This window comes from Elephas maximus, chromosome 4, assembly GCF_024166365.1.
Source record: "Elephas maximus indicus isolate mEleMax1 chromosome 4, mEleMax1 primary haplotype, whole genome shotgun sequence".
NCBI lineage: Eukaryota > Metazoa > Chordata > Mammalia > Proboscidea > Elephantidae > Elephas > Elephas maximus.
In genome coordinates this window covers 68,145,117-68,172,992 of record NC_064822.1, presented here as the reverse complement: position 1 = coordinate 68,172,992, position 27,876 = coordinate 68,145,117, and the positions used below count along the sequence as shown (strand labels likewise).

Genomic DNA, 27,876 nt, shown 5'->3' with positions numbered 1-27,876 from the left:
CAGCCCCCCTAGCCCCACCACATCCCAAGAAACACTTAAATAAGCTGTTGCTCACAGATATAAGGCCTTTTCCCCCCACAGGGTTCATCCAAAATCTCTTTGTTTGGACTATGCACTATGCACTTCTTTGGGTCTAAAGTTTGAAAGAATGAAAATCTGCAATGAAGAAGAAAATGTTGACATGTAAGAAAAAGAAATGAGAATATTTAGGATAATGTTTTTGATTAAACAATAGAATTTTTAAGTATTTGAATGACATATTAACATACTAAGGCATTCATTTATTATGTTTTTCATTTAACAGCCACAATTTTTATGATTTCAGAGTACAAAGTTACATAAAAATGAGTCGTCTCCTCAATAATCATAGGATCGAGGCTAGGGATTTTTTTGATTCTTTGTAATTTCTGTTGCCTTTAATGGTTTTGATGTATGATATATTTTACTCATATTTTGTTTAACGACGTATTGGCTAATCTAGCCTAGGATGACAAATCAAAGGGTGCAATTTGTCTCTGCGTAATGTTGCAAGTCCCATGTTTAGAAGTAACAATGACATGCAAAGATTACACGAATATAGAAGATAAGCCCAGAATCCACTACTCTTCTGTCAGATTGTCATACTGTGATGGCTTGAGTGTTGCTGTGATGCTGGAAGCTATGACACACGTCTTTCAAATACCAGCAGGGTCACCCATGGTGAAGAGGTTTCAAGAGAGCTTCCAGGCTAAGACAGGTTATGAAGACGGACCTGGCAATTTCCTCTAAAAAAATTGGCCAGTGAAAATCTTATGAATAGCAGCAGAACACTGGCCTGACATAGTGCTGGAAGATGAGCCCCTCAGGTTGGAAGGCACTTTAAAACGAGATGACTTGACATAGTAGTTGCACTGATGGACTCAGGCTTAACAATGATTGTGAGGATGGCACAGGACCAGGCAGTGTTTCCTTCTGTTGTGTATAGGGTTGCTCTGAGTCAGAACTGACTCGATAGCACCTAACAACAACAACGACAATGTGAGAATATTTGAAATATGGGAGAAAGCTCCCAAATTTGGACTCCATCAGAATAAAGAATATACCACTTTGATGGGCTTCCTCTATGTATGCAAGATTGTATGCATGCACATACTATGTGTTTGTACCAAAGAAAACAAACAAACCAAAAAGCCATATATTAAAAGTTCTTCGTTGACATAACTACACCAGCTTTCATATCACTTGAGCAAGGACTTGGAATTTCTGAGTTGGGCTAAAGTCGTATTTAGTTGCACCATTCTCTTTTCTGTCATCTTGTGACCTGGACAGTTTACCTTTGTTGTAGTGCACCTAGGTGGTACCTGTGCTGATGAGATGCAAGTATTAACTCACAGAGAACAGAAAAGGTATCTGACTACCAGAAACTTACAGATCCTGGGAGGGAGCAGAGTCGTCCTCCCACAACCAGGTGTCATGCGTTTCATTATAAGAGATCCCAAGCCAGTAAAACTGTCGACGGTAGTTCAAAAAATCCTGCTTGGAAACAGAGACAGACATACTAAGCTAACTTGAAGCTACTCTGGGATTAATTAATAGACGTGGCCTATCAATCACACAAACCAAATTCATTTTTAACTTCTAATTTAGAAGGTACAGTCATAGGGTTCATATTTCTTTTATCAGACCTATTTGTTTACAAAGAAAAAAAACAATACCACAAAATCTCACTTCACTTTGGACTGCAATATGCTATAAAGGGAGTCAGAGTTTTCATGGAACACTTTCTTTATAGAGGATCACCACTGAAGTTTGATTGCAAATGAAAAGTACCTTAAGGGATAAATATGGATATAATCTACTAAACCTATACTCTGCCCAGGTTCTGTATACAGCTAGAGAAATTTTCACTTTTTGTTAAGAAGGGGGGAATTTTTATGATGCTGTTTTCCTGCTAGTTGCTATTGAGTCAATTTTAACTAATGGCAATCCCATGTGTTACAGTGTAGAACTACTCCATAGAATTTTTTTGGCTGTAATCTTAATGGAAGAAGATTGCCAAGGCTTTCTTCCACACTGGTTGGTTTTGAAACACCAACACTTAGATTACTAGTTGAGTTCAAAGCTTTTGTACCATTCAATAGCCAATATTTTGGTTCCACAGTATATCCCAGATATATGACTAAAGCTAGATAATTACCAAAGAAATTAAACTCAATTAAAAGAACTAAAGAGTACAGTCATTAGGTTGGTTCCTTGATGAGTAAAAGTAGTGATCTCACATTTCTTCTTTGACTTTTCCCTGAAAAGTTTTTTGCACTTTATCTAACATCCTGATTTTTATCCCCATGAAGTAAATCTTTGAGGATTTTTATGAGATTTTTAATGATTGTTTCAAGGTAAAAAGAATTAATAGATCATTTTTCAAATTGTGAAAGAAAATCATAAATTTTACTTTATGAGAATAGAGTTCTCTTACCCACAACACTAAAGGTCATCTTATTAAATGTTAGAAATCTATGTGCTATATAATCATAGGAAACCCTGGTGGCATAGTGGTTAATTGCTAGGGCTGCTAACCAAAGGGTCGGCAGTTCGAATCCACCAGGCACTCCTTGGAAACTCTATGGTGCAGCTCTACTCTGTCCTATAGGGTCGCTATGAGTTGCAATCACCTCGACGGCACTGGGTTTGGTTTGGGTTTTTTGATATAATCATATACATATATATATAGTTTTCATACCTATAGTATGTCTTAAACTATAACTAACCTTTAGAAGCAGCTTGCCTTGTTTCACATAATTGCATCTAGGTGATCAGGCTTGCTGAAACACACAAAGATGAATGAACATGTCCTGTTTCCAAGAGTCCACAGGACTTGTGACTCTGGCTCACTGATTCTGTGACTGTCTTAGCAAGGCTTCTATTTCAGCTTTGATGACGTTGCAGCACATACTGCTCTCTTACAGGATTGATGTACTCTGGCACACTCATCGGCCTATCACAGGTTTTTTGCTCAAAGTTACTAATAAAATTGTAGATAAGTATTTTGAAATTTGTATTAATCGGAGCACTCATTTCCACAGTAAGTTGTGTATTGCCCCAATTTGCAAATTTACCATTAAACCTACATAGTAATCTGTTTTTTTTTTTTTTAACAGATTTTTTTAGTAATCTGTTAATGGTGTTCTGAGTTGTTTATTTTCGACAAAATATAACCATCCATGGACTTTTTGACTAAAGACTTGAGTCAAAGTGTTCAGCTCATTTTGATGCTATATTTTTCTAAGTTAAAAAAAAAAATGTGGGAAACAAAAATAAAGTACATGCTAATTCATCTCTGCTTTTCAGCTGAAGCAGACTGGAATTCTGAGAAGCACAGAAATTTCTACTTTCTGCCCAAGTTTTTTCTTCATTCAAAATGAGATAACAGCTGCATCGATACCCAATCCACTTTTCTGGACAAGAACAGCAGTCGGAGTCTAAGAGAAAAAATAAAACATGATTGATGGCTCTGAACATTTAAAAATTTCAGTGCTATTTACTCATTCAAAAATCATTTGTGACACTTGAGACTGTGTTGGCATCTCCTCTGTCTGGACGGGAGATAGGAGCGTAGAGAGGGTTAGAAACTGGCAAAATCATCACAAAAGGAGAGACTGGAAGGAGGGAGCAGGCTGACTCATTAGGGGGAGAGTAAGTGGGAGAATGGAGTAAAGTGTATATAAGCTTATATGTGACAGACTGACTTGATTTGTAAACTTTCACTTAAAGCACAATAAAAATTATTTAAAAATATCATTTGTGTTTTATTCATATTTTCCACAAATATTCTCTGAGAATGTACTATATGTTTTTACACCACAGCATGCTGTGTTCAGAGAAAGTTAATGTGACCAAGTGAGAAATGATCTCTTTCTCCCTAGAGTTATATTCTAGAGCTGGAGTCAGAAATATGTAATTTCCAATCATTTATTAATTACATTTAATGATACCTTTGGTAGGTATACAAAATAAATTCATTATATTAAGACAGCACGTAGAAGGACATGCAATAGGAGAAAACTACAAAAGTCTTTTCTTTTTTTTTAATTTTTTAAGAAGAGATCCCAAAGCTGAGCTCTGCAGTATAAACAGGGTAACTAGATCAAAGATAGTCTTCAATGGAGAAAACATTTTAACATATTTCCTGATTCAGAAAAGAATAAAGTGCTTTGAAGGTTTTCTGGTGGTGCAGCGGTTAAAGTGCTAGGCTGCTAACTAAAACATGAAATGTTGGTCATTTGAACCTACCAGCTGGTCAGCCAAAGATGTGGCAGTCTGTTCCCAGAAAGATTACAGCCTTGGAAACCCTGTGGGGCAGTTCTACCCTGTCCTATAAAGTTGCTATGAGTGGAGTGTGGAGCCTACCTGCCTGGAGTTCTATGATGAGTCCTGGAGAGAATGCTATAAGAAACAATGAGAAATTTACTTAATTTGGTAGAGACTTAAGTGAAGCCATGAGATAACAAAATATTACACATTGGTAAAATAAAATCTTTATTACTAAATGGTTTTATCATGGTTTTGATCTCTATCAATACTTGCCTAGAGAAACTTGCCAATTATTCAATAAAATAGCCAAGATAGCCATCAGCAAAAGACATATTCCTCCAAAGATTCCAGAAATCAACCTCCATGGAGTGGTCTGAAAAACTAAAAAAAGAGAGATAGGCAAAGACTTAAAGAACAAAGAAAGGGAGTAAAGCTTTTAAAAACAGAAGCCAATTAGAGATTCTCAAAAATTTTTTGATTTTATAACACAGTTGTTTTTTGACAATGAAATATTGAAAGATAAAGGCATTCAACTCAGGACTCCACCCGATGCCAAGGCTTTTATGTGGTGTACTTTATTCTTCAGTGAGACTATCCATACATTTTCTGTGCTATCCTCTCCATCTCTAGAAGACAGTAAAGCAAATTTACCACTATTTTTTTTTAATTGGTAAAGAAGCTTCTATAGTAAGAAGAGATCAATAGGCTCAGCTTCTGTTTTATTACCTTACATAACAGACATTTAGTTTTATTCTGTCAACAAAATAAAAAAGTGGAAAGTATGATTGCCAGTAGGTAGATGAGAAAACTGAGGGTTCAAGAGGAACATTATTTTATCACAGTGTCAAAGTGGGCATGTATCCATTCCTCAAGTAAGATATCAACGTAAAGTGTGTCTAGGCCCAGAGTCTTTCCTTTAACACTTCCTGTCATTGTCACGGACAATAACAGTATCTGGAGTGTGTCCTTCTGCTAATCTTAATGCAGGCTCTGCCCTGAGAAATGTCTCCCTGCTCATAGCTCTGTGGAGGTATTATAGGGAAGAGATGAGAGAGGAGCACCCTGGACCTGGTTGGAGACATTCCACAACCAATGCTTGGCTAAATACCCTGCAGGAATGGATTTGGATTCCACTACGTTGAATTATGACACATAACCTTTATTACAAGAACTTTACATTTTCTCATACTCAAACTTATCTGCTTATGGACTTTCCCCCAGAAAAAATCATCCCATGTTAATACAGAGTCCATCTTAGGTGATTCTGCATTAACGTCAGCACACTCTCAAAGGGTGTTGTTTTAATTAATGAGTCAAATTCTAAATCGGGGCGATCTTTGGATATCACAACACTAATGGTCAATTTTTTAATAAACACTTTGAAACAAGGTGTCATTAATATTTGGCATTCTCTATTTTTGTGATAGAATTATGTTGATCACCATTTAAACACATAAATTTTGTTCTTTTTCAGAATTTAGGGGTACCTCTATCAGAAACCACTCTTAAAACCTGTTAAAAGAGCATTACAAAATGCTTTCTAGATTAGAGAATTTACAATCAGAAAATTAAAATCAATGTGGAAATACAGGCACATGGCTAGCCTAAAAACGTCCACTGCATTTATGTCTATTTCTCTTAAAGCTCTGCCCTGATACTAGTCATGTCCCTGAGATATCTTTCCTGGACATGTAATATCTGTATAATCTTATTGGGGGAACGCATACCTGCCATGAGAAATGATGCTCCAAGGCTGATGCAGGGAAGGCCCAGATGAGTGCTGTCTGGAGAAGAGCGCCGCTGGATCAGAGAGTTGGGCTGGAGGCTATGGAATTCAAAGTGCATATGAGGAAATTTAAAAAGAAAAATTGCATATTTAAATAATGTTCTTGATCATCTGTTGATGATCGACATACATGCAGTATGAGCAAGGAGCTGTAAAATGACCAGCTTCTAAAATGTTCCAGATATCACAAAACAGGAAATTCTCACTGCACTTTTGTAAAGCGAACCCTATGATTATTAGCACCAGAGAAGTGAGAATCTTTTTTATATGTTTGAACATCATAGTTATCTACAAAACATATTTGCAAAATACTGAAAAAATAGACAAAGGTAAATCTATTTAGAATAATATAATTTCTATGCAGACTTCTATTTTAATCATAATAAATATTCACTTTCTGTAAAACACAATTTAAAACTTTTTCACATACTAATTCATGATTATCAAAATGACTTAATAAGGAATATGCTATAAAGATCCTTGATAGATGAGAAAACTGAGGTCCAGTGGGACCAAGTAATTTGTCCACGGTCACTTAAATTTGAAACTCAGGCAGTCCTGCTCCAGAGCAGATGGGCAATATATTTCAAATCAAGCCCAGAGCTACGTGTCTGTATTTTCCGCAGATTTTTATTTCTTTTTTTGCATAAAGTGGTTGGTTTTACCGCCTCTCATTTCTGTGTTTCCCGTCTCTGCCTCATTTAGAACAGCCAGGAGAGGCAAATGTCAAAAAGCTAGATCCAGAATATCTTCCCATTTCTGTTATAGGTTCACACTCATATACCACAGACAGACACACACACACATACACATACTCGGAGGTCAGAAAGTTTAGAATCAGAGTATATTCCCATTTATGAATTTATTTATTTATTTCTTATTAGAATTCACTAAAAAGAAAAGATTTAAAAGTCTGCTCAGGATTTTTAATCCCCAAACCTATTGTAACTTTCTCATCACAAAACCTCTCTAAACTAACGGTAAGTCTCTGGATGGTATGAATGGTTTGTGCTCAACTAGTAACCTAAATGTTGGCAGTTCACAGCTGCCAGCAGCACTGTGGAAGAAAGGTCTGGCATAAATACTACGGCCAAGAAAACCCTGTGGAGTACTTCTACTGTGCAACACATGCAGTGTCCATGAGTCACAATCCCCTTGACAGCAAGGGTCTTTTTCTTTTTTTGGCTTTAAGGGAATAAAATGGTATAAAACAAAGTATCAAAGAATGGAAGAGATAAGAACAGAATAGTGACAACAGATATTTGTGTCTTAGAATGTAAATACTCAGTAAATGTTAGCTCTTATTGTGCAGAATAAGAAAAAATGAAACCCAAGTATCTGAAGATTAGAACCAAAACCAAACTGATTTGTCCTTCAAACCCCAGGACATTTTTTTTAAGCATTGAGGTGTATTATACTGAGGAAAGGTGAGGGTTAAGCAACAAAAAACAATCTTTGTAATTGCCCATCCCTGCTACAAGCCAGAAAGAAATTATCTCAGCTCCTTCAGGAGCTGAAGGGGGAAAAAAATTATTATTCACAGATAAAGTGAGCTGAAAATCTCCAGAACCACAGGCCCAAACCAAAACCCATTGCCACTGAGTCAATTCCAACTCATAGTGACCCTATAGGACAGAGTAGAACTGCCCCATAGTTTCCAAGGAGCACCGGGTGGGTTTGAGCTGCTGACCTTTATGGTTAGCAGCCATAGCTCTTAACCACTATGCCACCGGGGCAGATACAGAAAATCCTGGGAGTTTTTATATTATCCTACAAAATGCTTTCAGAATTTCCATGGCCATGCTTACAATTTACTTATTCATTATGCTTGTGTTTGTTTTCTGCCTCCTTTCTCTGGAAGGGAATCAGCATGAGTTCAGATATGTACTTTTTCTTCTTTCACTGTTTTATACCAAAGAGATAGAAGAGTATCTGGCACCTGGTCAACAATAACTACTTCGTAAGTGAATGAATAAATGAATGAATGGTACAAAACATGATATTGGAGATTTTTTTTTTTTTTTGAGAAATTACCAGTCTGAATAATGTCATCAAGACTTGGAATTTACCCTACAGTTATGTTCATTCATTGCTTTTACGTCCATTTTTTAAGGGCAAGAGAGACTCAAAGAACAGTGGACATTGTTTGAGAGCTACCAAAATGATAGATTGTTAATAACTTACGAAAAAAAAAATTGAACTTAGGGTACGTAGGGACTATGTTGGGGGCAAAAAATAACCATGAAAAGCTATAATCAATACCCTCAGAGATAAACATTCAGTTAAACCAGAAACATGGGTAGTCAGCATGGAAGCCAAGTGAAGTAAGGTTACGTCTGAGAAATGGTCAATGGTGATTTAGCAATGTGAAGGTTATTACGACTTGACTGAAAACCATTTTGGTTGGAATTCTTATCGTTATCTCCTCTAATCCTCCCTGTAATGCTGTTAAGTAGTTACTATTAGTATTCCCACAGTAAACCACAAAAAAAAGAAGATAAAAATTAAATATAGGAATTTGAAATTGAGATAATTTCCAACAACCAAATGGATACTGGGCTTGGCTACCTTACTCTACAAACAGAAAGTTCATACGGCCAAAGGGGAAAAAAAAATTATTTTTCTTTTATATAAAAGTAAATATACAGTTAAGTTGTAATTTGTCATTTATAAAAGATTACAAATTTTACTACTCTGCCTTTGAAAGCATAACAAATTATACACTGTATGTGTGTCTATAAATTGTTACCAATTATGGAAATGGAATTTAATATCTATAAATAGGACCAAAGTTACCTGTCCTAAGATTTCCAAAACAAATTGTTTATTCAAAATTGTGAAGGTGCAAAAATTTTAAAAAAACAGATATTCAACAATTAAAAAGCATTAGATAAATTATAATAGATACATGTTATAGAGTATTATGTGGCCATTAAAATGAAAACTGAAATAAAATTTAAAATATGGGAAAAATCTTGAGATAAGAAAATGCTGATTTTCATGCCTTATGTGTGTATTCTTTGAACCAAAATTTTCCTACAAAATTACTCAAAGGAGATAATGAGAAAGGCAGTATGATTATTTAAAAGGATGAATTTTCATTGTGATTTACAATACCAAATGATAATGATTGTAATAAACAAAAATGAAGAGAAAAAGCAAAATCTTATATATCAAAAAACAAGAAAAGTTACATAATTGAATGCAAGTATATTATATTCAGAAAGTGTCAAGAATACATAATTGTGTACAGAACAATATTATTTCTTGAAAACTGCCTACCATATAGAGAAATATTATTCATATTTTATATTTACAATATGTAACATTCTAATTTCATAAATATATAAATATGAATCTACATTTTTCTATATATCAGTAATAAATGGCCACTTTAGAATAATCCAGAACTAATTTCATAAGTTATTAATCTTGTTAAAAGATATATATGTGTATATTTGTATTTGTGTGTAAATGTGTATGTGTATATATGTATATTATATATGTATACACACACGTATATTAAAGCACAGTTGTAAAGAGGTTGGCTGCTAACCAAAACATTGACAGTTTGAATCCATTGACAAGTCCTTGCAAACCCTGTGGGGCACTGCTACTCCGTCCTATAAAGTTGCTATGAGTCAGAATCAACTCGATGGCAATAGGTGTGGTTTTCATTTTATACATATATATAGAGAGCGAGAGAAAGCGAGTATATGAGTATATACATAATATATGTACACGCACAAATCAATATAAAAATGGTTAGAAAATTAATCCAAATATTATTTTTGATAGGTCTATTGATATAATTCTTTTTTTCCTTTTTGGAACTTTCTAACTTTAAAAAATAAGTCATCAGCTCTGCCAAGCATGGACTGTGAGACCTATTGCAACCCAACAGTTATTGCCAGTTAACTGAACCTGAGACCTTGAGAGGTTCTTGATTTCCCCCAACATCTTGAGGTAAAATGCTTAATTCCATATACTCCAGTTTCTATATGTGTGGATTAATGTTAAAAAAAAAATTAAAAGAAAATACAGAGACAACTGGCATTAGAGATTTGAACTTTTTTATTAATTTATTTTATTTATTTTGTTGCTGTGATAAATATACAATCATAAAAAGTCATTTTATCAATATGCAACAAGAACCAGAATATTGTTCATACACTTAGGTATTTACACTAGTGGAAATCTCTCCTACAGAATTAGTTCGATACTTAGATATTCAAAAGGTTGATTGTACAAAGTGCTCATCACTGTGTTATTGATATCAGTTAAAATACGGAGGCAAACAACAACTCAAATGATAGAGCTATTGCCCAAAATGTCTATAACCTCAAATGATAGGGCTATTGCCCAAAATGCCTATAACCATGTATGGCCAGGAAAAGGTAAAAATGAAATTAAAGAAGTAAAATAGAAACATAATAATGGTAAAATGCTGAATGAAAAAAAAAAAATTTGAACATGTGATGATGGCAGGTATATTTTTGAAAACTAAATAAATAAGACAAATAACTACAAATTCATAGAAGGGATGAATCAATGATTGATTAATTTTCTGTATTTCTCAAATTACTCATTATTCCACCCCATTGGGATTCTGATATCTTATAGAGAATAAATGTGGTAAATAGAATCACTTTATGCAAAAAGATTTACTCGCTTGAAAAGCATTTACTTTCTGCATCTAAAGATCATGTTGATGGTGGTGTAATTTTTAAAAGTCATAATCTGCATTTTAAGATTATATTTTTGTTTATTTATGTGTAAAAGTCCACGTGTGTAGTTCTAGTGTTTAGTACATATTTTACACATTGTTTGAAAATATGAAGTAAAATAAAACAAACATGAGAAAGCCATGTACCCATAGGTTCAAAACACTTGATCCCTTTGGTTCCAGATACTTCAGGTGTTCTTCGCCGCCGCTGGGAGGAAGTTTGAAGTCGCAACTCAGAGTAAGTCACACTTTCTTCTCTCATGGCTGCAAAACAGACATATGTTGAAGACAACGCAAAAGTTATTTTATGAATTCGTGGAGCAAAAAAATTCCGTCACTGAAATAAATGGTGCATAAAGAGATAGAGCTACAATTAAACTTTGAATGATTTGGAACCTATTTCAAATAAGGCCAAAAAACCCACTGCCGTCTAGTCGATTCCAACTCATAGGGACACTATAGAACAGAGTAGAACTGCCCCATAGAGTTTCCAAGGGTCGCCTGGCAGATTCCAACCATGGACCTCTTGGTTAGCAACCATAGTACTTTAACCACTATGCCACCAGGGTTTCCTTCAAATAAGGCAATATCTTTAAAAATGGAAAACCATTGGAACTCAAAAAAGATTTAGAAAATAAGTTGTTATGGGATACGATTTTGGAACTGTTACTCAAACTTTTTTTTTTTTTTAAATTACAGATTCCAGTGACAAATTTATGGCACATGTTGAATTATTTGATACTTGTGCATAATAAAGAAAAGCCAAATTCTCTGCCTGCTGTGGCAAGTCCTCTGAGTTTCACAAAATCCACATTCTTTTACGCCTTTATATTCCATGACATCTACCTCCATGTTCATGAGGACACCTAGATTGCCTCTTCAATCGTGACCTATTCTTAAGAACCTTCATGCTGTCAATCAAGCATGTCTCTTTTTCTAGAGTATGTGTTTTTTCTCCTATATTGCCCCATCATTACTTGGTAATTATTTAAAGTATGACTGAAATTCTACCCCTTTCATGAAAACTTCCCTAGCTTTTTGATAAAAATTCATCTCTTCTTCCCATGTACTCTCCTTGCTGTTTACACTTCTATGTTAACTAGTCATCACCTTCTGCTTTGTTTCATGCAATTGTCTCCAGAGTATGGCAACCCAGATGGTGGAAGTCATGTGGTAATAATTTTGTAATTGCTACAGTTACTTATTAGATTCATTTGTACCTGTTAAGATCCCCAAAACTTGAATTTTACATCAAAATTAATATTTAATATTTTAAATATATCCTAGATCAAAAGGAAGTTTGAAAGTATTTCAAGGCTTGGAGAATAATTTGGGTACTTCAACAGTTCTTAGCTATTGCATGTATTATTGAAAATGTAAGTCTAATAAAGGCTATTCTGTGTGTTTTCCTGTTGGAATATTTGGTTTGATCATTTTCTTCAAAACTCTTTCTATGTAGATGTTAGGTGTTCACTTCACAAATGTCCTGTTGCCCTCATTTCTGGTAGTTATCATAATAAAGTTCAATATGGTCAAATTTATTCTAGTCTGCCTATCATCTATCTATGGGTTAATCAAACAATCTATTTGAATACGTGTCTCCTTATTTATAAATCTAACTTCACGTCTTTCTATCCAACTAATTTTCACCCAATTTCACTGAAAATTTAAAAATGCTAGATCTTAAGTAAAATAAATTAATATCTTGAAAATTATAAATGCCTACTGTTTAGAGGAGGATGCCAAGCCTTGGTAGAAGCTGTTTTTCCTGGAAAAAGTAGGTCTTAAATCTTGGAACAAAAGTCTGAATTTAAGAATTTTTGATGGTCCTTAATATAAGCACAAGGGAGGTAATAAAGAGAAATAAATGTATTGGCTAATGTCTTTTTCTGTCAGTCCTACCATGGAAAATAATGGTTAAGTAAAGAATATAAAAATAACAGCTCTGTGGATGCAACCAGACAGGAAACAGTTACATCTAAAAATATTACCAGGTCTGGGCCCTTTCATCAGCCTGACCTTTAATTGCATGAAAATACCTCTTGTATTTTCAGTAATAATAAGTTTCACTCTCTCCTTGGATTCTTGGATTTCAAGAAATACAGGTATTTTCTATCAGAAAAGTAGCCCACCCCCTTTATTTTTTAGTTCTATGCAGTCTATTATCAAACATCACATTCTACTTTCAATTAATATTCTAAAAATTATAGCCTTGAAAGGAATGCTTGTGATGTCATTTTTTGCTCCTTGGAAACTCTACGGGGCAGTTCTACTCTGTCCTATAGGGTCGCTATGAGTTGGAATCGACTCAACGACAGTGGGTTTAGTGGGTCCAGATCAAGAAGAGTCATGCTATTTATCGCTATGAATGGATTACAAGGTTTTTCTAAGTACAACTCAACTTCCTGACTATTTTGTAAGACTTTCTGCTGAAACTGACACATTCACTGTGAAAAAAGAAGAAAACATGAATAAATGTCAGCTATTTCATGTTCAAGGATGGGAAGAGTCAATATTGTTAAGATGTTAGTTCTCCCCTAAGTGGCTTATAGTCTATGCAATTTCAGTTAAAAATAAAAACAAACTCCTGTTGTGTGTTTGTGTGCATGCACATGTACGTCGGTAAAGAAAGATGATATATGTATGTGTTATATATACATACAAATGATCTACAATATTCAAGGCAATTATCAAAAAAATAATAAAGTCAGGTATCAAGATTTACTATACAACTACACTATTTTAAGACAGTATAGTAGGAGCTCTGGTGGTGTAGTGATTACGAGCTTGGCTGTTAACCAAAATGTCGGCAGTATGAATCCACCAGCTGCTCCTTGGAAACCCTATGGGACAGTTCTACTCTGTCTTCTACGATCTCTGTGAGTTGAAATCAGCTTGATGGCAATGAAATTGGTTTGGTTAGGTTTTGGATAGTACTGGCACAAGGATAGAACAACAGACCAGAAGAGAGACCAGAAATAGACTGCAAAATGTATGGTAACCTCGCTTTTGAAAAAAAAAAATCACTGCAATTCAGTGGGGAAAATAATGACCTTTTCATTTAAATGATGCTTAATAAAAGTAATTTTGATCTTTACATTTCACATCATAAGCATAGAAAAATTAACTTGAAATGCATCAGTTCCAGAAGAAAACATCTAATATCTGTATGACTGTGTGGATTGAAAGACATTTTCTAATCAAGACCAAAAGGAAAAAAAAAAAAAAGAGGAGGGAAAGAGAGGTAAAACAGAAAGTATCAATTAATTAGACTTTATTGAAATTAAATTTACAAGATCTATCCTGAAGTATCATGTTGTCAATGATAGGATAATATCCATATGCCTACAAGGAAGACCAATTAATATGACTATTATTCAAAGTTATGCACTAACCACCAAGGCCAAAAATGAAGAAATTGAAGATTTTTATCAACTTCTAGGTCTGAATTTGGTCCAACATGTAACTAAAATGCCTTGGTAATTACTTGTGATTGGAATACGGAAGTTGGAAACAAAGAAGGATTGGAAAATATGGCCTTGGTGATATAAACGATGCTGGAGATTTCATGATAGAATTTTGCAAGACCAATGACTTCTTCATTACAAATACTTTTCTTAACAACAGAATTGGCAACTACACATGGGGAGCTGTCCAGATGCAACACACAGGAATCATATCGACTACATCTGTGGAAAGACACGATGAAAAAACTCAATATCATTAGCCGAAATAAGGCCAGGGACCAACTGTGGAACAGACCATCAATTGCTCACATGCAAGTTCAAGTTGAAGCTGAAGAAAATTAGAACAAGTCCACAAGAGCAAAAGTAATTTAGAGACCATCTCAAAAATAAACTTGAGACATTGACAACTAATGACTGAAGACCACATGTGCTGTGGAATGACATCAAGCACATCATACATGAAGAAAGCAAGAACTCATTAAAAAGACAGGGAAGAAAGAAAAGACCAATATGAATGTCAGAAGAGACTTTAAAAGTTGCTGTTGAAAGCTGAGTAGCTAAAGTGAATGGAAGAAATGATGAAGCAAAAAAGCTGAACAGAATATTTTAAAGGGCAGCTTGAGATGACAAAGCAAAGTATTATACTGACATGTGCAAATACCTGGAGATAGAAAACCAAGAGGAAAGAGCACACTCAGCATTTCTCAAGCTGAAAGAACTGAAGAAAAAATTCAAGCCTCGAGTTGTAATATTGCAGGATTCTACAGAGAAAATATTAAACCACACAGGAAGCATCAAAAGAGAATGGAAAGAATACACATGGTCACTATACGAAAAAGAATTGGTCGACATTCAACCACTTCTGGAGGTATCATATGATCCAGAACCAATGGTACTAGGAAGAGATCCAAGCTGCACCAAAGGCATTGTCGAGAAACAAGTCTCCAGGAATTGGCGGAATACAGTTGAGGTGTTTCAACAAACAGATGCAGCACTGGAAGTGCTCAGTTGTCTGTGCCAAGAAATCTGGAAGACAGCTACCTGACCAACTGTCATTGATTGAATTGTGACCCCCAAAAACTCGTGTGTCAACATGATTAGGCCATGATTCCCAGTATTTTGTGGTTGGCCTCTATTTTGTGATTGTAACTTTATGTTAAAAGGATTAGGGTGGGATTGTAACACTGCCCTTACTCAGGTCACCTCCCTGATCCAGTATAAAGAGAGTTTCCCTGGGCTGTGGCCTGCACCACCTTTTATCTCCCAAGACATGAAAAGGAAACAGAGAGTTGAGAACCTCATACCACCAAGAAAGCACCACTGGTGGCAGAAAAAAATCCTTTGCACACGGGGTCCCTGTGCCTGAGAAGCTACTACACCAGGAGAAGATTGAAGACAAGGACCTTCCTCCAGAGCCGCGGAGAGAAAACCTTCCCTTGGAGCCGATTCCCTGAATTTGGACTTGTAACCTACTAGACTGTGAGAAAATAAATTTCTCTTTGTTAAAGCCATCCACTTGTGGTATGTCTGTTATGGCAGCACTAGATGACTAAGATACCAACCAACTGGACGACATTCATATTTATGCCTATTCAGAAGAAAGGTGATAGAACAGATTAAGGAAATTATCAAACAATATCATTAATACCACACACAAGTAAAATTTTGCTGAAGATCATTCAAAAGCAGTTGCAGCAGTACATTGACAGGGAGCTACCAGAAATTTGAGCTGAATTCAGAAGAGGATGCAGAACAAGGGATATCATTGCCGATGTCGGATAAATCCTGTCTGAAAGCAGAGAATACCAGAAAGATGTTTATCCGTGTTTTATTGACTATGCAAAGGCATTCGACTGTGTGGATCATAACAAATTATGAATAACACTGCAAGGAATGGGAATTCCAGAACACTTAATTGTGCTCATGAGGAAACTGTACATAGACCAAGAGGCAGTTGTTCAAACAGAAAAAGGGGATACCACATGATTTAAAGTCAGGAAAGGTGTCCATCATTGTTGTATTCTTTCACCATACTTATTCCATCTCTGTGCTGAGCAAATAATCTGAGAAGCTGGACTATATGAAGAAGAATGGGCATCAAGATTGGAGGAACAATGGGCATCGGGGTTGTCACCAGGAAGATGACACAACCTTGCTTGCTGAAAGTGAAGAGGACTTGAAACACTTATTGATAAAGATCAAAGACTGCAACCTTCAGTATGGATTATGCCTCAACATAAGGAAAACAAAAATCTTCATAACTGGACCAATAATGAACATCATGATAAATGGAGAAATGATTGAAGTTGTCAAGGATTTCAATTTACTTGGATCCACAACCAATGCCCATGGAAGCAGCAGTCAAGAAATCAAAAGATGAGTTGCATTAGGCAAATCTGCTGCAAAAGATCTCTTTAAAGTGTTAAAAAGCAAGATGTTACTGTGATGGTTAAGATTGCGTGTCAACTTGGTGAGACATGATTCTCAGTGTTTTGACCATTGTGTAATGTTGTGATTGCTCCCCTGTTGATCCAGAGGTTTAAGGGGCCCAAAGTAACCAGTCTCATTTTTAACCTCCAGTTTAGTGGCATCAATGATGTTTCTTCAGGTTGAAGCCTGACTGCTTTTGGAACTATGACCTCTAGGCCTGCAGATCATAAGGTCTCAGGGACAGGAAGCAAAAATCTTAGGAGTAGGCCCAATGGGGTAATAGTGAGTGGTTACACTTCCATTTTCTCCCCTTGATTCCTGGGCCCAAGAATCCTGGCTACAGAAGAAAGAGCACCATATATTGGACACTGGTTTAGAGCATATACAGCCTCCTAGACAACATTTTTCCATCCCTGCAAGGTATTTCCACCTAGCTGGCACAGTAACTGTGTCTTTAGGAGGCCATTCCATTTTTCTGTCAAGCCAGTTGCTTCAGGATTATGGGGAACATGGTAAGACCAGTGAATTCCATGAGCATGGGGCCTACTGTCGCACTTCATAACAGGGACGTGATCGCAGTATTACACGACTGCCAAAACACTGAGAATCATGGGTCAGAAAGCTGACATACAATTGTACCCACCACAATTACTTTAAGGACTAAGGTATGCCTGCCTGACTCAAGACATTTTTTTTTCGGAGACTGAGGAGCAGTGTTTTTTGATGAACCCTGGCCATCACCTGGTCTTTTGACATTGAAGCATGTATCGAGCACATGTTTTCAGTGATTTAATTCTTGCCTCTTTTGCTTTTCTCTGCTGGCAACCACTTGGCCTCTTTGATTTATGTACTCCATGAGGCATGATAGAATATCCCTGCAAAGTAAAAATAAATAAATTAGCAATATTTGAAAAATAAATGTAAAATGTAAATCTATTGGGTATGTTAATTATAGCAAATGTAAATTTTAATGTGTCACTATTTTCTAAGACCATATTTTGAACATAAAATTTCATGAAAAACAGATACAGATTTTGAAGTAAGTGATGCTTTTAAAGAAAAATGTAATAACTAAATTTTTTTTAAAACCAAATTTAAGATTTAAGTTATATTTCTACACATGTATGAAGAAACTTAGCATTTCCCCCACAGCAAGTCAATTTCTCTATTTAGTTATCAAAGTTATAAAATCAATATTATTATACATGTAAGTTTACTATTAATTTTAGTCATAGAATAACATATGACAAATATAGTCATAAATTGATTAAATGTAATATTTCTTACATTCTATGGATACTAAGTACAGAATTATTTTGTAAAGTCTTTCTACATTGAATTCTAACATTATTAAGAATTATTAGTAACTGAGGAAAACTTTTTTTATTTTTCTCCTTTTCCTTTAATTATTATTTCATTCTCAAAAAAGTTATTGATATAGATCCACCAATGAGACTTACCACAATATTGTAGCTAAAACACCAGAAAATTTGACAACATCGGCGACTGTAAGAAACACTGGCAGCAAGGAAAACAACAGCACATACCTGTATTGTGTACAGAGGAAACTACATGATTTGAAGTGTCATTTTAATTGACTAATAATGACAGCTCTGACAGGAGTGCATGAAAACATTCAAAAAGTAAATTAGCATAGAATTTTAGTCTTGTAGCTATATTGGTACATACAAGCTGGGTTTATGAAAAATATTTTTGTTATAACTAACTCCAAAGATATTTTTTATACAAAATAGTAAATTTCTGCTGAAAAACTGCATAACATTTTTAGAGAGTCATTTTGGTTTGACCCCCCTCTGACAGTGTTACCTGGTGTAGTCTGCACCTTCTCCCTCCCCCGCCTCCGCACCCCTCTAGTGATGCCACTGCTTATGAAGAATGGAAAAGGCATCCAAGTGCCAGAAACTTATACATCCCAGGAGAGCAACCAGGCTTCACTACAAAAGAGCTCAATCCAGTATACAGAGAGTAGGGAGGTTATAAAATCTTGGTTGAAAATGGAGACAAACGTGTCACATTAATTCAGTTCACTCTGGGAGCCATGCGCCTTTAAGAAAGTCAATAGCCCAGCTTCAGACTCTGCCAGTCAATGACACAACATTTTTATCTTCTAATAAGAAGTTGAAGAAGCCCTGGTTGCACAGTGGTTAAAGCAGTCGACTGCTAAACAAAACGTCTGCAATTCAAAGCCACCAGGAGCTCCTGGGGAGAAAGATGTGGCAATCTGTTTCGATAGAGATTGGCAAGCTTTGGAAATCCTGTGGGGTCGCCATAAGCCAGAATCAACACAATGGTAGTGGGTGGGTTTTGATGAGATGTTGGGATCCCTGGTGGTGCAGTGGTTGAGTCAGCTGCTAACCAAAATTCAGCAGGTCGAATCCACTAGCTGCTTCTTTGAAACCCTATGGAGCAGTTAGTTTAGTGTGTCCTATAGGGTTGCTATGAGTTGAAATCATAAGGTTGCTATCTATGAGTCAGAATCGACTTGAGGGCATTGGGTTTGGTTTTTGATTTTGATTTGTAGAGACAAGACCACCAGAAAAATCTCGCTCATGTAACCATCTGCAGACGCATAAATAATGGAAGAACTTTGTAAAGATAGACAGGGTTCCAACAGAATACTTCCTTCACAGTAAATCAGAGTCCTGGTCTCATAACACCCTGAATCAAGGATATCCTGAGATTTAAATATCCTGGATATACCCCATTGATCCGCCACTCATGATACACTCTTCTTTCTCTTAGAACCATGCCCTCCATATTTATTTCACATTGTACCCCAGAGAGAAAACAAAAGCTGCACTAATTTAAAACAAGTGATAAAAGCAACGAGAAGACCTAGCTATTACAAAGCATTTTAGCTGGTTCTTTGAAATTAGTAACTGCTAAGACATTGAAATATAACTTTATGTTTAAACTAGGTATTAGATTATGTGATCATTTGTAGCTATAATCACCCATGGAAAAAAAATGTAGCTAATAAGTCCCATAAGGGACATACCAACAATACCATCAGACACTGAATAAGCATGGTTTGATGATAATGAGACCATTTGACTTTCCTGCATCACAGTGTTCTGTTTTTGTGTCTGAGTATTAAGGATGATTTTTCAGTGCTTGTTGAATTTTCCGTAAAATGTTGCATACATTCTATCTGATAATTTGGTTTTGATGTTTACCGTGTAAATCCTTGAGACATTTTATACCAGTTTTGTAATGAGTATTTCAAGGTACAGGGAATTAATAGGCAATTTTTTTCAAATATATTAATCCATTTAATGTCTGAATGAGGAGCCAGAACAAAGGATTCATCTTAAGTAGCCAGTTTGTTTTCCTGGATCAAGCTTCCTTCCAAAAGCAAATGTGGGAAGTCAGGGTCGAGTACTACTAAATCATTCTCACTTTCCGTCTGAAGTATGCTGGGTCTGACCTCAGAAGCACAGAGAATCCAGTTCTGTTAAACTTGTTGGTTAGCAAAAAGGTAACTATTGCATTGATACCAATCCGCTTTTCTGGATGAAGATATCATCAGAGTCCAAGAGTGAAAAAAATTAATAATATGGGAATTTTCAACAATTTTCACTGGTGTTTACTCAGCTAACAACAATTTGTATTTATTCATTCTTTCAACAAATGTTAATTCAGAACCTACTATATGTACTACAGTGTGGCACGTTCAGGGGATATAACTGTGAACAAGTCAGACATGACCTTTATCCCGTATTGGAAAGGGTAAGATAGAATTAAAGAATTAACAACCATTTAGTAATTACAATAAATTATTCATATTATAAGTATTAAAGGAACTACAGTATGCTAAAAGAGCGGGTAGCAGAGGATGGGGAAAAAGAAGGATTTTTTTTAAGATATGATACATAAGGTGAGTTCTTAAGGGCGAACAGAAGTTAACCAGATGAGAGGAAGAAGTAAATGAGAAAAACTTTGCACACAAACCAAACCCATTGCTGCCAAGTCGATTCTGACTCATAGTGACCCTATAGGACAGAGTAGAGCTGCCCCATAGGGTTTTCAAGGAGGGACTGGTGGATTCAAACTCTGACCTTTTGGTTAGCAGCTGTAGCTCTCAACCACTTATTTCCTGAGCCAGGGAAGAACCTGGTATATCAGAAGACTTTTAATAGATATACAGGAAGTGGATGTTGCCCCTGAAAGATGGACAGATAAATAAAGCCACTAACTCAAAGAGTGGTACTGACTCTAGCAGAGATGGTGTCTTATTCATTTTTCTCTCCTTAGTGCCTATAAGACAGAGCATATGATAAAGACTCAAATGTTTGCCAAGTGAATGGTGCTAAAGTTGATGAAGATAATTATGACAGAGAGTTCTCAGTGACTCTGATCTTTTGGAAGTAGATCGCCAGGCATTTTTTCCAAGATCCCTCTGGGTGGATTCAAACCATCAACTTCTTGGTTAGTAGCCAAGTGCTTCCCCATTTGTGCCACCCAGAGACTCCTTTTGTGTATGTAGTAGTAGTGGTGCCTTAGTAACTTTCTCTATTTCTTCTATAAAAAAAATTATTTTATTTAACCTACTGGATCGACATGAAGATAGGAAAGAAGAGAAAGTTTCAGAGAGCATACAGAAAAATTTCAAATGGCAAATGGATTTTGAAGTAAACCTCCCAAGATAAGTAAAACTTATAAATGCCAGAGAACGGCTGCATTTTCCTGAGTCATAACGGTCTGTTTGCACTGTGCATGGGTTGCCATGAGCCAGGCGCCACCTTGACTGAATCTGACAACAAGAACAACAAGAAGCCAATGAAAAGGAGACATATCTTTCCTTAATGCAGTATTGGAGCCACCGTCCTAAGACTTTAAGATTTTTGTATCAATATCCACAGTTATTTTTTGTGATATTTATATCATGTTTAGATATCAAAGTTGTATTTATATCATGAAAAGAATTTGGAATATTTTCCTTATTATCTAGGCTCTAAAACAATGTATGTAGCATTCGACTATCCAGTCCCCAGAAGTTTTATAAAATTCTGGCTCATGTGCATGTACTTTTGTGCGTGTACCAAACCAAAAACCAAGCCAATTCCAACTCATGGAGACCCCATGTGTGTCAGTAGATATAATATGTTAAATAAGAACATATTATTTATGTAAGAACTGTGCTCCATAGGGTTTGCAATGGCTCTGATCTTTTAGAAGTAGATTGCCAGGCATTTCTTCCAAGACCCCTCTGGGTGGATTCAAACCATCAACTTTTTGGTTAGTAGCCAAGTGCTTCCCCATTTGTGACGCCCAGAGACTCCTTTTGTGTGTACAGGAGCAGTGCCTGAGTAACTTTCTCTATTTCTTCTATAAAAAATTATTTTATTTAACATACTGGATCTACTGAGGCCAAGCATAATAAGTGAAAATTTAAAAGAAATTATCCATTTTCTCTATTTTCAAAGAATTCACAAAAAGTAATGGGAAGTAATCTCATAATATTTTAAAAATTTCCTCTGTAAAATAATTATTCCCATATGAGTCTGAATTCACTGGACAGCAACAGTTTTTTTTTTTTCTTGTTTCTTATCTTGTGTATTTGTGCTTCATTTTTGTTGATAGGTTGCTATTTTGTTCATTTCTATTTTTAACATCTATTAATTCCTTGAGTTCAGTCAACTTCTGTTTCAGTTCAATCTTTTAATTTATTTTTTGGCATTTCTTGTCCTTTGTTTCTATGATTATATGAAGATATCTAAGTCAATTTGCAATATTGTATTTTTCCACTCTGTGGCTTTTTTTTTTTTTTTTTAAGTGGGTGACTTTTCATAGGCAAAAACCTTTTATTCACATTCTCTGACTGTTCTTTTTTTTTTTTTTTTTAACAGTAGCTTGTAGGGATGTGAACTGTTTTTTCTAATCCTATGTATTTTGTGAACAATGTTCCTAGTTAGAGAGCTCCCTGTTCTGTTAGTTCTTCCCTATACTGTGCGGTTTCTTTTGTGGATAGCATTAATTATGAAAATGGGAATGATAAAGCGTTGGTCTTTTTTTCTCTTTCACATCTGCAGGATCCTTGTTTTCCCCATCTTACTTTGTTTCTTACACAGTCATAACTTATCGGGTACCACGGTATCATTATTCTCCTACGGAACAATACTTCTCTGAGGCTGCCACTTCTGATAGATATCACATCCTTTCAAACCCTTTCCCAGTGGCATGAAATTCCAGGTCCTGACCTGTGTTAAGTATTTTGATATTCATTGTTGTATTTTTTTTTCTCTTCCTGGCTTAATTATGTCTGTGTTTCACCTAAATCCTCCATTCTGTTTTTAATGACATTTTCTAAGGATTAGCCTCCTTCCCCACACCACAGGCATGCAGTGGTAGGCTGGAACAAGAGTTTTGTTCAATTTTTTTTTTCTCTCTGATTTGATTACAGATAATTTGAAGGCTGTGGTAGTGTGTCTCCCAGAAATGTTGAAAGGCAATGATTTCTGTGTGGTTTTCTTTTCTTTTTTAATTGATTTTATAGATTTTGGAGAAAAGAAGAGGATATTTGGAATTAGGTGACCCTCTTTGTCCTATGAGACTAGAGGTTTAGCTACTATGTTATTTTTTTAAATTCCCTTTTTTTTATAATCTTACTCTAAAATCTGCTTTATACTCTTAACCAGTAAAAGGAAGACTTACTCTAAGTTCTCAACAAAAAAGCAGTCTAAAATATTAACATGATTGTGTTCTCAACATGTTTTATTGCAACCTTTCTGTGTCATATATTTCATAAAAAAAAAAAAAAACTGTAGCAATAATTGCTGAAAAAAAGGCAAGTCTAAAAATTTTAACTCTGGACCAACTAAAGGCATGTGAGAAAGAGGATAACATTGTGTTTTACCATATAGGCTTTATAGTAGCTACAGGACCTCCAATAAAATGGTTAAAGAAACTTCAGCAGGCAATTAGAAAATGTTGGAAGTCCTAGTTAGTAGTATATGAAGGTATTTTGTGGAAGCCCTGGTGGCATAGTGGTTAAGAACTATGGCTGCTAACCAAAAGGTTGGCAGTTCCAATCCACTAGGAGCTCCTAGGAAACCTTATAGGGCAGTTCTACTCTGTCCGATAGGGTCGCTGTGAGTTGGAATCGACTTGACGGCAACGGGTTTAGTTTTTTTTTTTTTTTTGAAGGTGTTTTATCGTAGTCCCTAAGGAGATGATCTATGGCACTATGTACAATGCAAATTTGTCTCACAGACATGACATGACGCCATCCACATTTTATTCTATTTACCCTCAGTAATATTTTTGTCAGTTTGTATGGCAATTAAATTACATAAATTTATATCTAAATCAGGTCTAAATTATATCTAATTTATAGATAAATTTGAAGTGGAGAAACTAAAAATCTCTAATTTATATTACTCAAAGATTAAAATACACATACACAAATACACAAATACATAAAATAGTACATATTTATTCACATATATTTATAATTCCAAGCAAAATTTTAATAAATTGAATACAATAATATATAAAAAGATAGTATATGATAAACAAGTGGAGTTTCTTCCAGGAATGAAAGGTTGCTTTAACATTGACAAATAAATTAATGTAATTTACCATATCGACAAATTAGTTAAGAGAAGACACCATATGCTGTAAATAGATGCAGAAAAATAAATTGACAAAAACACATTTGGACTCCTGATAAAAACTGACCAAAACAGGAGTAGAAGGGAACTGCCTCAACCTTGTAAAGGTCATCTACAAAATCCTACACTTAAGATTAAATGTAAAGATAAAAAAGTGATTTGTTTTTGTTCAAGAATAAGACTATGAGGTCTACTCTCACTGCTGTATTCAAGCTTGTTTTGAATGTTCAGGTCATTGTGATCAGGCAAGAAAAAGAAATAGCCATCCAGTTTTAAATAGAAACAGGGAAAGCTGTCTTTATTCATAGATAATATAATCATCTATGTTGAAAATCGAATGGAATCTACAGAAATGCTACTAGAACTAATAAGTGAGTTTCAAAAGTTTGAAACATAGAAGATAAATATAAAAAATTAAATTGCATATACACTCGCAATCAAAAATTCAAAAATTGAAATAAAAACATAATCTGTAATAGGATCAAAAGCAATGCAGTACTTAGCAAAACCTCATAAAAATGTAAAAGGCTGCATATTATCAAAAATTCCATAATATTGCTGAGAAAAATTTGAGAATAATGAGGTAAAAGGTATATACATTGTTAAAGAGTCAGGAGACTCAGTATTGTCGATATGCCAGGTTTTCCAATACAGATCTGTAGATACAATGCAATTACAACTAAAGTCCCAGAAGGTTTATTTGTTGTTGTTGCTGATTGACAAGATAATTGTAAAATTCATATAGAATACAAAATACAACAACAGCCAAAACGAGTTAAACATTAACAAAGCTGGAGGGTGATTACTACTAGACTTTATGATTTTTTTACAGCTAGAGTATTCAGAATAGTGTGCTCTCCCTGCAAAATGAGACAAACAGATCTATAAAACAAAATAGGGAGCACAGAAACAGATCCCTACGTATATGGAAACTTGATTGTTGACAAAGGTGCGTAGGCATTTAAGTGGAACAAGGATAATATTTTTAACAAATGGCATGGGAAAAAAACAGATATACAAAAAAAAAAAAGTCTTTGATTCACCCCTTACATGAAATATGTCAAATAATTCGAAGTAAATCATAGATCTAAATGTACAATCTAACTAGAAATCTTCTAGAAGAAAACAAAGAAGAAAAAATTTGTGACTTTGATTAGCCAAAGCTTGATTTATAAAAAGCATGATTTATAAAAGAACAAATTGATAAAGTCGACTTTGTCAAGGTTTAAAACTGCTCTTTGAAAGACATTGCTAAGGGAATGAAAAGACAAACCTCAGACTGGGAGAAAATTTTTGCAAAACATCTGTCTGATAAAGGACTTGTATGCAGAATACACAAAAATTATCACAACTCAATAAGAAAGTAAAAACAATAAAATTGGCAACTCATTTGAACAGAAAAATTACCAAGAAAGATGTAAATATGGCAAAGAAGCAAATGACTAGATGTTCAAAAACATAATTCATTAGAGAAATGCAAATTAAATACACAATGAATGACTACTGCACACTTATTAGAATGGCGAAAAGTATAAAGATCTTTCCAGTGCTGGCCAAGATGCGGAGGAAGTGAGCTCTCACACACTGCTAGTGGGAATATAAAATGGAGCAATCCCTTTGGAAAACAGTTTGACAGGTTTTTAAGAATGTAAACATGCACCTACTGTAAGGTCCAACCATTCTACTCCTAAAAAATTATTTTTTATCCAAAAGAAAAGAAGATCTATGTCCAAACACAGTCTTGTGAGTGAATACACATAGTAACTTTATTAGTGATAACCACAAAATGGAAACAACCCAAATGTCTATCAACCAGGGAATGGATAAATTGTGCTTTACCCATAAAATGGAATGCTACTCACCAATAAAAAGGAATCAGTTGTTGGTATGCATAACAACACAAATCAATCTGAAAATAATTATGTTTGGCTAAAAAAAGTCAAACAAAATGTGTACTAACTGCATGGTTATATATATATGTATATATACAAAGCATTAAAAAATTAAAATCTATACTAATAAGAAGGCATGCAATGGTCATCTGTGCGCATAGGAGCAGGAGGAAAGTATTACTTGGGGTTGCTAGGAATTTCTGGGGTGATATATATGTTATCTAGGAAACCCTGGTGGCATAGTGGTTAAGAGCTACGGCTGCAAACCTAAATGTGGGCAGTTCGAATCCCCCAGGCACTCCTTGGAAACTCTAAAGGGCAATTCTATGTTGGCCTATAGGGTCGCGATGAATCAGAATCAACTCCATGGCAATGGGATTGGTTTGTTTGGTTGGTTGGTTATATATGTTATCTACGTTGATTAAGGTGATGTGTGATAGTTTCACAAATGTAGAAGCCCTGGTGGCATAGTGGATAAAGTGCTCAGCTACACACTGAAAGTTCCCGGTCCATGGGAGAAAGAAGTAGCAGTCTGCTTCCGGAAAGATTACAGCCTTGGGAACCCTAGGGGCAGTTCTACTCTGTCCTATATGGTTGCTATGAGTTGGAATCAACTTGACCAAAACGGGTTTGGATTTTTTTTTTTTTTTAGTTTGTGTTGGAAAGGAAAAAGAGCAATGCAAAATCACATAAACTGCTGGTGAGATTATAAATTTTCCCAAGCACCTTGGAATATAGAAGCCTCACTGTCTTTTATGACCTGTCCTCACAGACATCACCCCATAACTTTGGCCATATTCTATTGCTCATACAGATCAACCTTAACAGAATATGGTTGATTATTTTAAAAGAGTGTGAGTATCAGGGCCATTAGGGGCCATCTAGGAGGCTGAATAATATAGGAGGCCAGTCTTTGGTGACCAATTATTCTGCCCTTCCCACATGCAATATACATTCATCCCCTTCTGTGGCCCCCAAAAGTATCATCCTATGACATCATCAGCTCAAAGTCCAGAAACTCAGGAGATCCAGGTGTGGATGACACTCATAAGGTGTCATTCCCTAAGTTTATACAAATAAATAAACAATAAGCATTTATTATTTCACACTGTTTCTGAAGGACAGGAATCCTAAACAGCTTTAGGGATGGATCTGGCTCAGGATCTCTTGTTGCTGTCAGGATGTCTGCTGGGCTCTGGCTGGAGGGTTGGCTTTCAAGAAGGCTCGCTCACATGGCTCCTGGCAAGAGGCCTCAGTTCCTTGTGACTTTCCATAGGAGGCTTCCATTCCTCACCACACAGTCCCCTAGACAAGGTGTCTCACAACTTGGTAACTGCCTTCCCCCAGATCATATGATGTGGAAAAAAGAAAAGAGGCAGAATTCACACTTTCTTTTATGACCTAGTCTCAGAAGCAACATGCCATCATTTGTCCTGTTGTTCTATTGGTCATACAGGTCAAACCTAACACCATGTGGGAGGAAATTACAGACAGAAACAAACACCAGAAGGCCCGGATTATTGGTGGAATATTGCAGCCTGGTTACCACAGACTGATAATCAAAGACAAAACTGTTTTTATATTGAAAAATGTACAGGTCCATTTACAACGGGTAAGGAATGATCTGGAAAAAGGTAAGGCAAAGTGGAGA

General features: G+C 35.5%; 2 protein-coding genes across 5 annotated transcripts in view; both read right to left on the bottom strand.

The window, feature by feature from the left end:
* Positions 1-27,876, bottom strand: part of LOC126075174 (natural killer cells antigen CD94-like) — a 188,129-nt gene that overhangs the window by 14,011 nt on the left and 146,242 nt on the right. The window lies entirely within an intron of this gene.
* LOC126074795 (natural killer cells antigen CD94-like) lies at positions 36-11,064 on the bottom strand. The gene is made up of 6 exons (XM_049881607.1): positions 10,950-11,064; positions 4,564-4,671; positions 4,387-4,422; positions 3,307-3,458; positions 1,409-1,512; positions 36-156 (listed from the first exon to the last, which is right to left on the bottom strand). The coding sequence occupies exons 1-6, from the start codon at positions 11,062-11,064 to the stop codon at positions 36-38; spliced, it is 636 nt and encodes a 211-aa protein (XP_049737564.1).

Excerpts from the sequence above, each read along its gene's own strand:
- LOC126074795 (XM_049881607.1), bottom strand. The coding sequence starts at position 11,064 with ATGAGAGAAGAAAGTGTGACTTACTCTGAGTTGCGACTTCAAACTTCC. Across the intron at positions 3,459-4,386 it reads CATCATAGAACTCCAGGCAG|ACTCCGACTGCTGTTCTTGT; the intron begins GTAGGCTCCACA and ends TTTTTCTCTTAG. Across the intron at positions 157-1,408 it reads TCTGCTCCCTCCCAGGATCT|ATTTTCATTCTTTCAAACTT; the intron begins GTAAGTTTCTGG and ends TCTTCATTGCAG.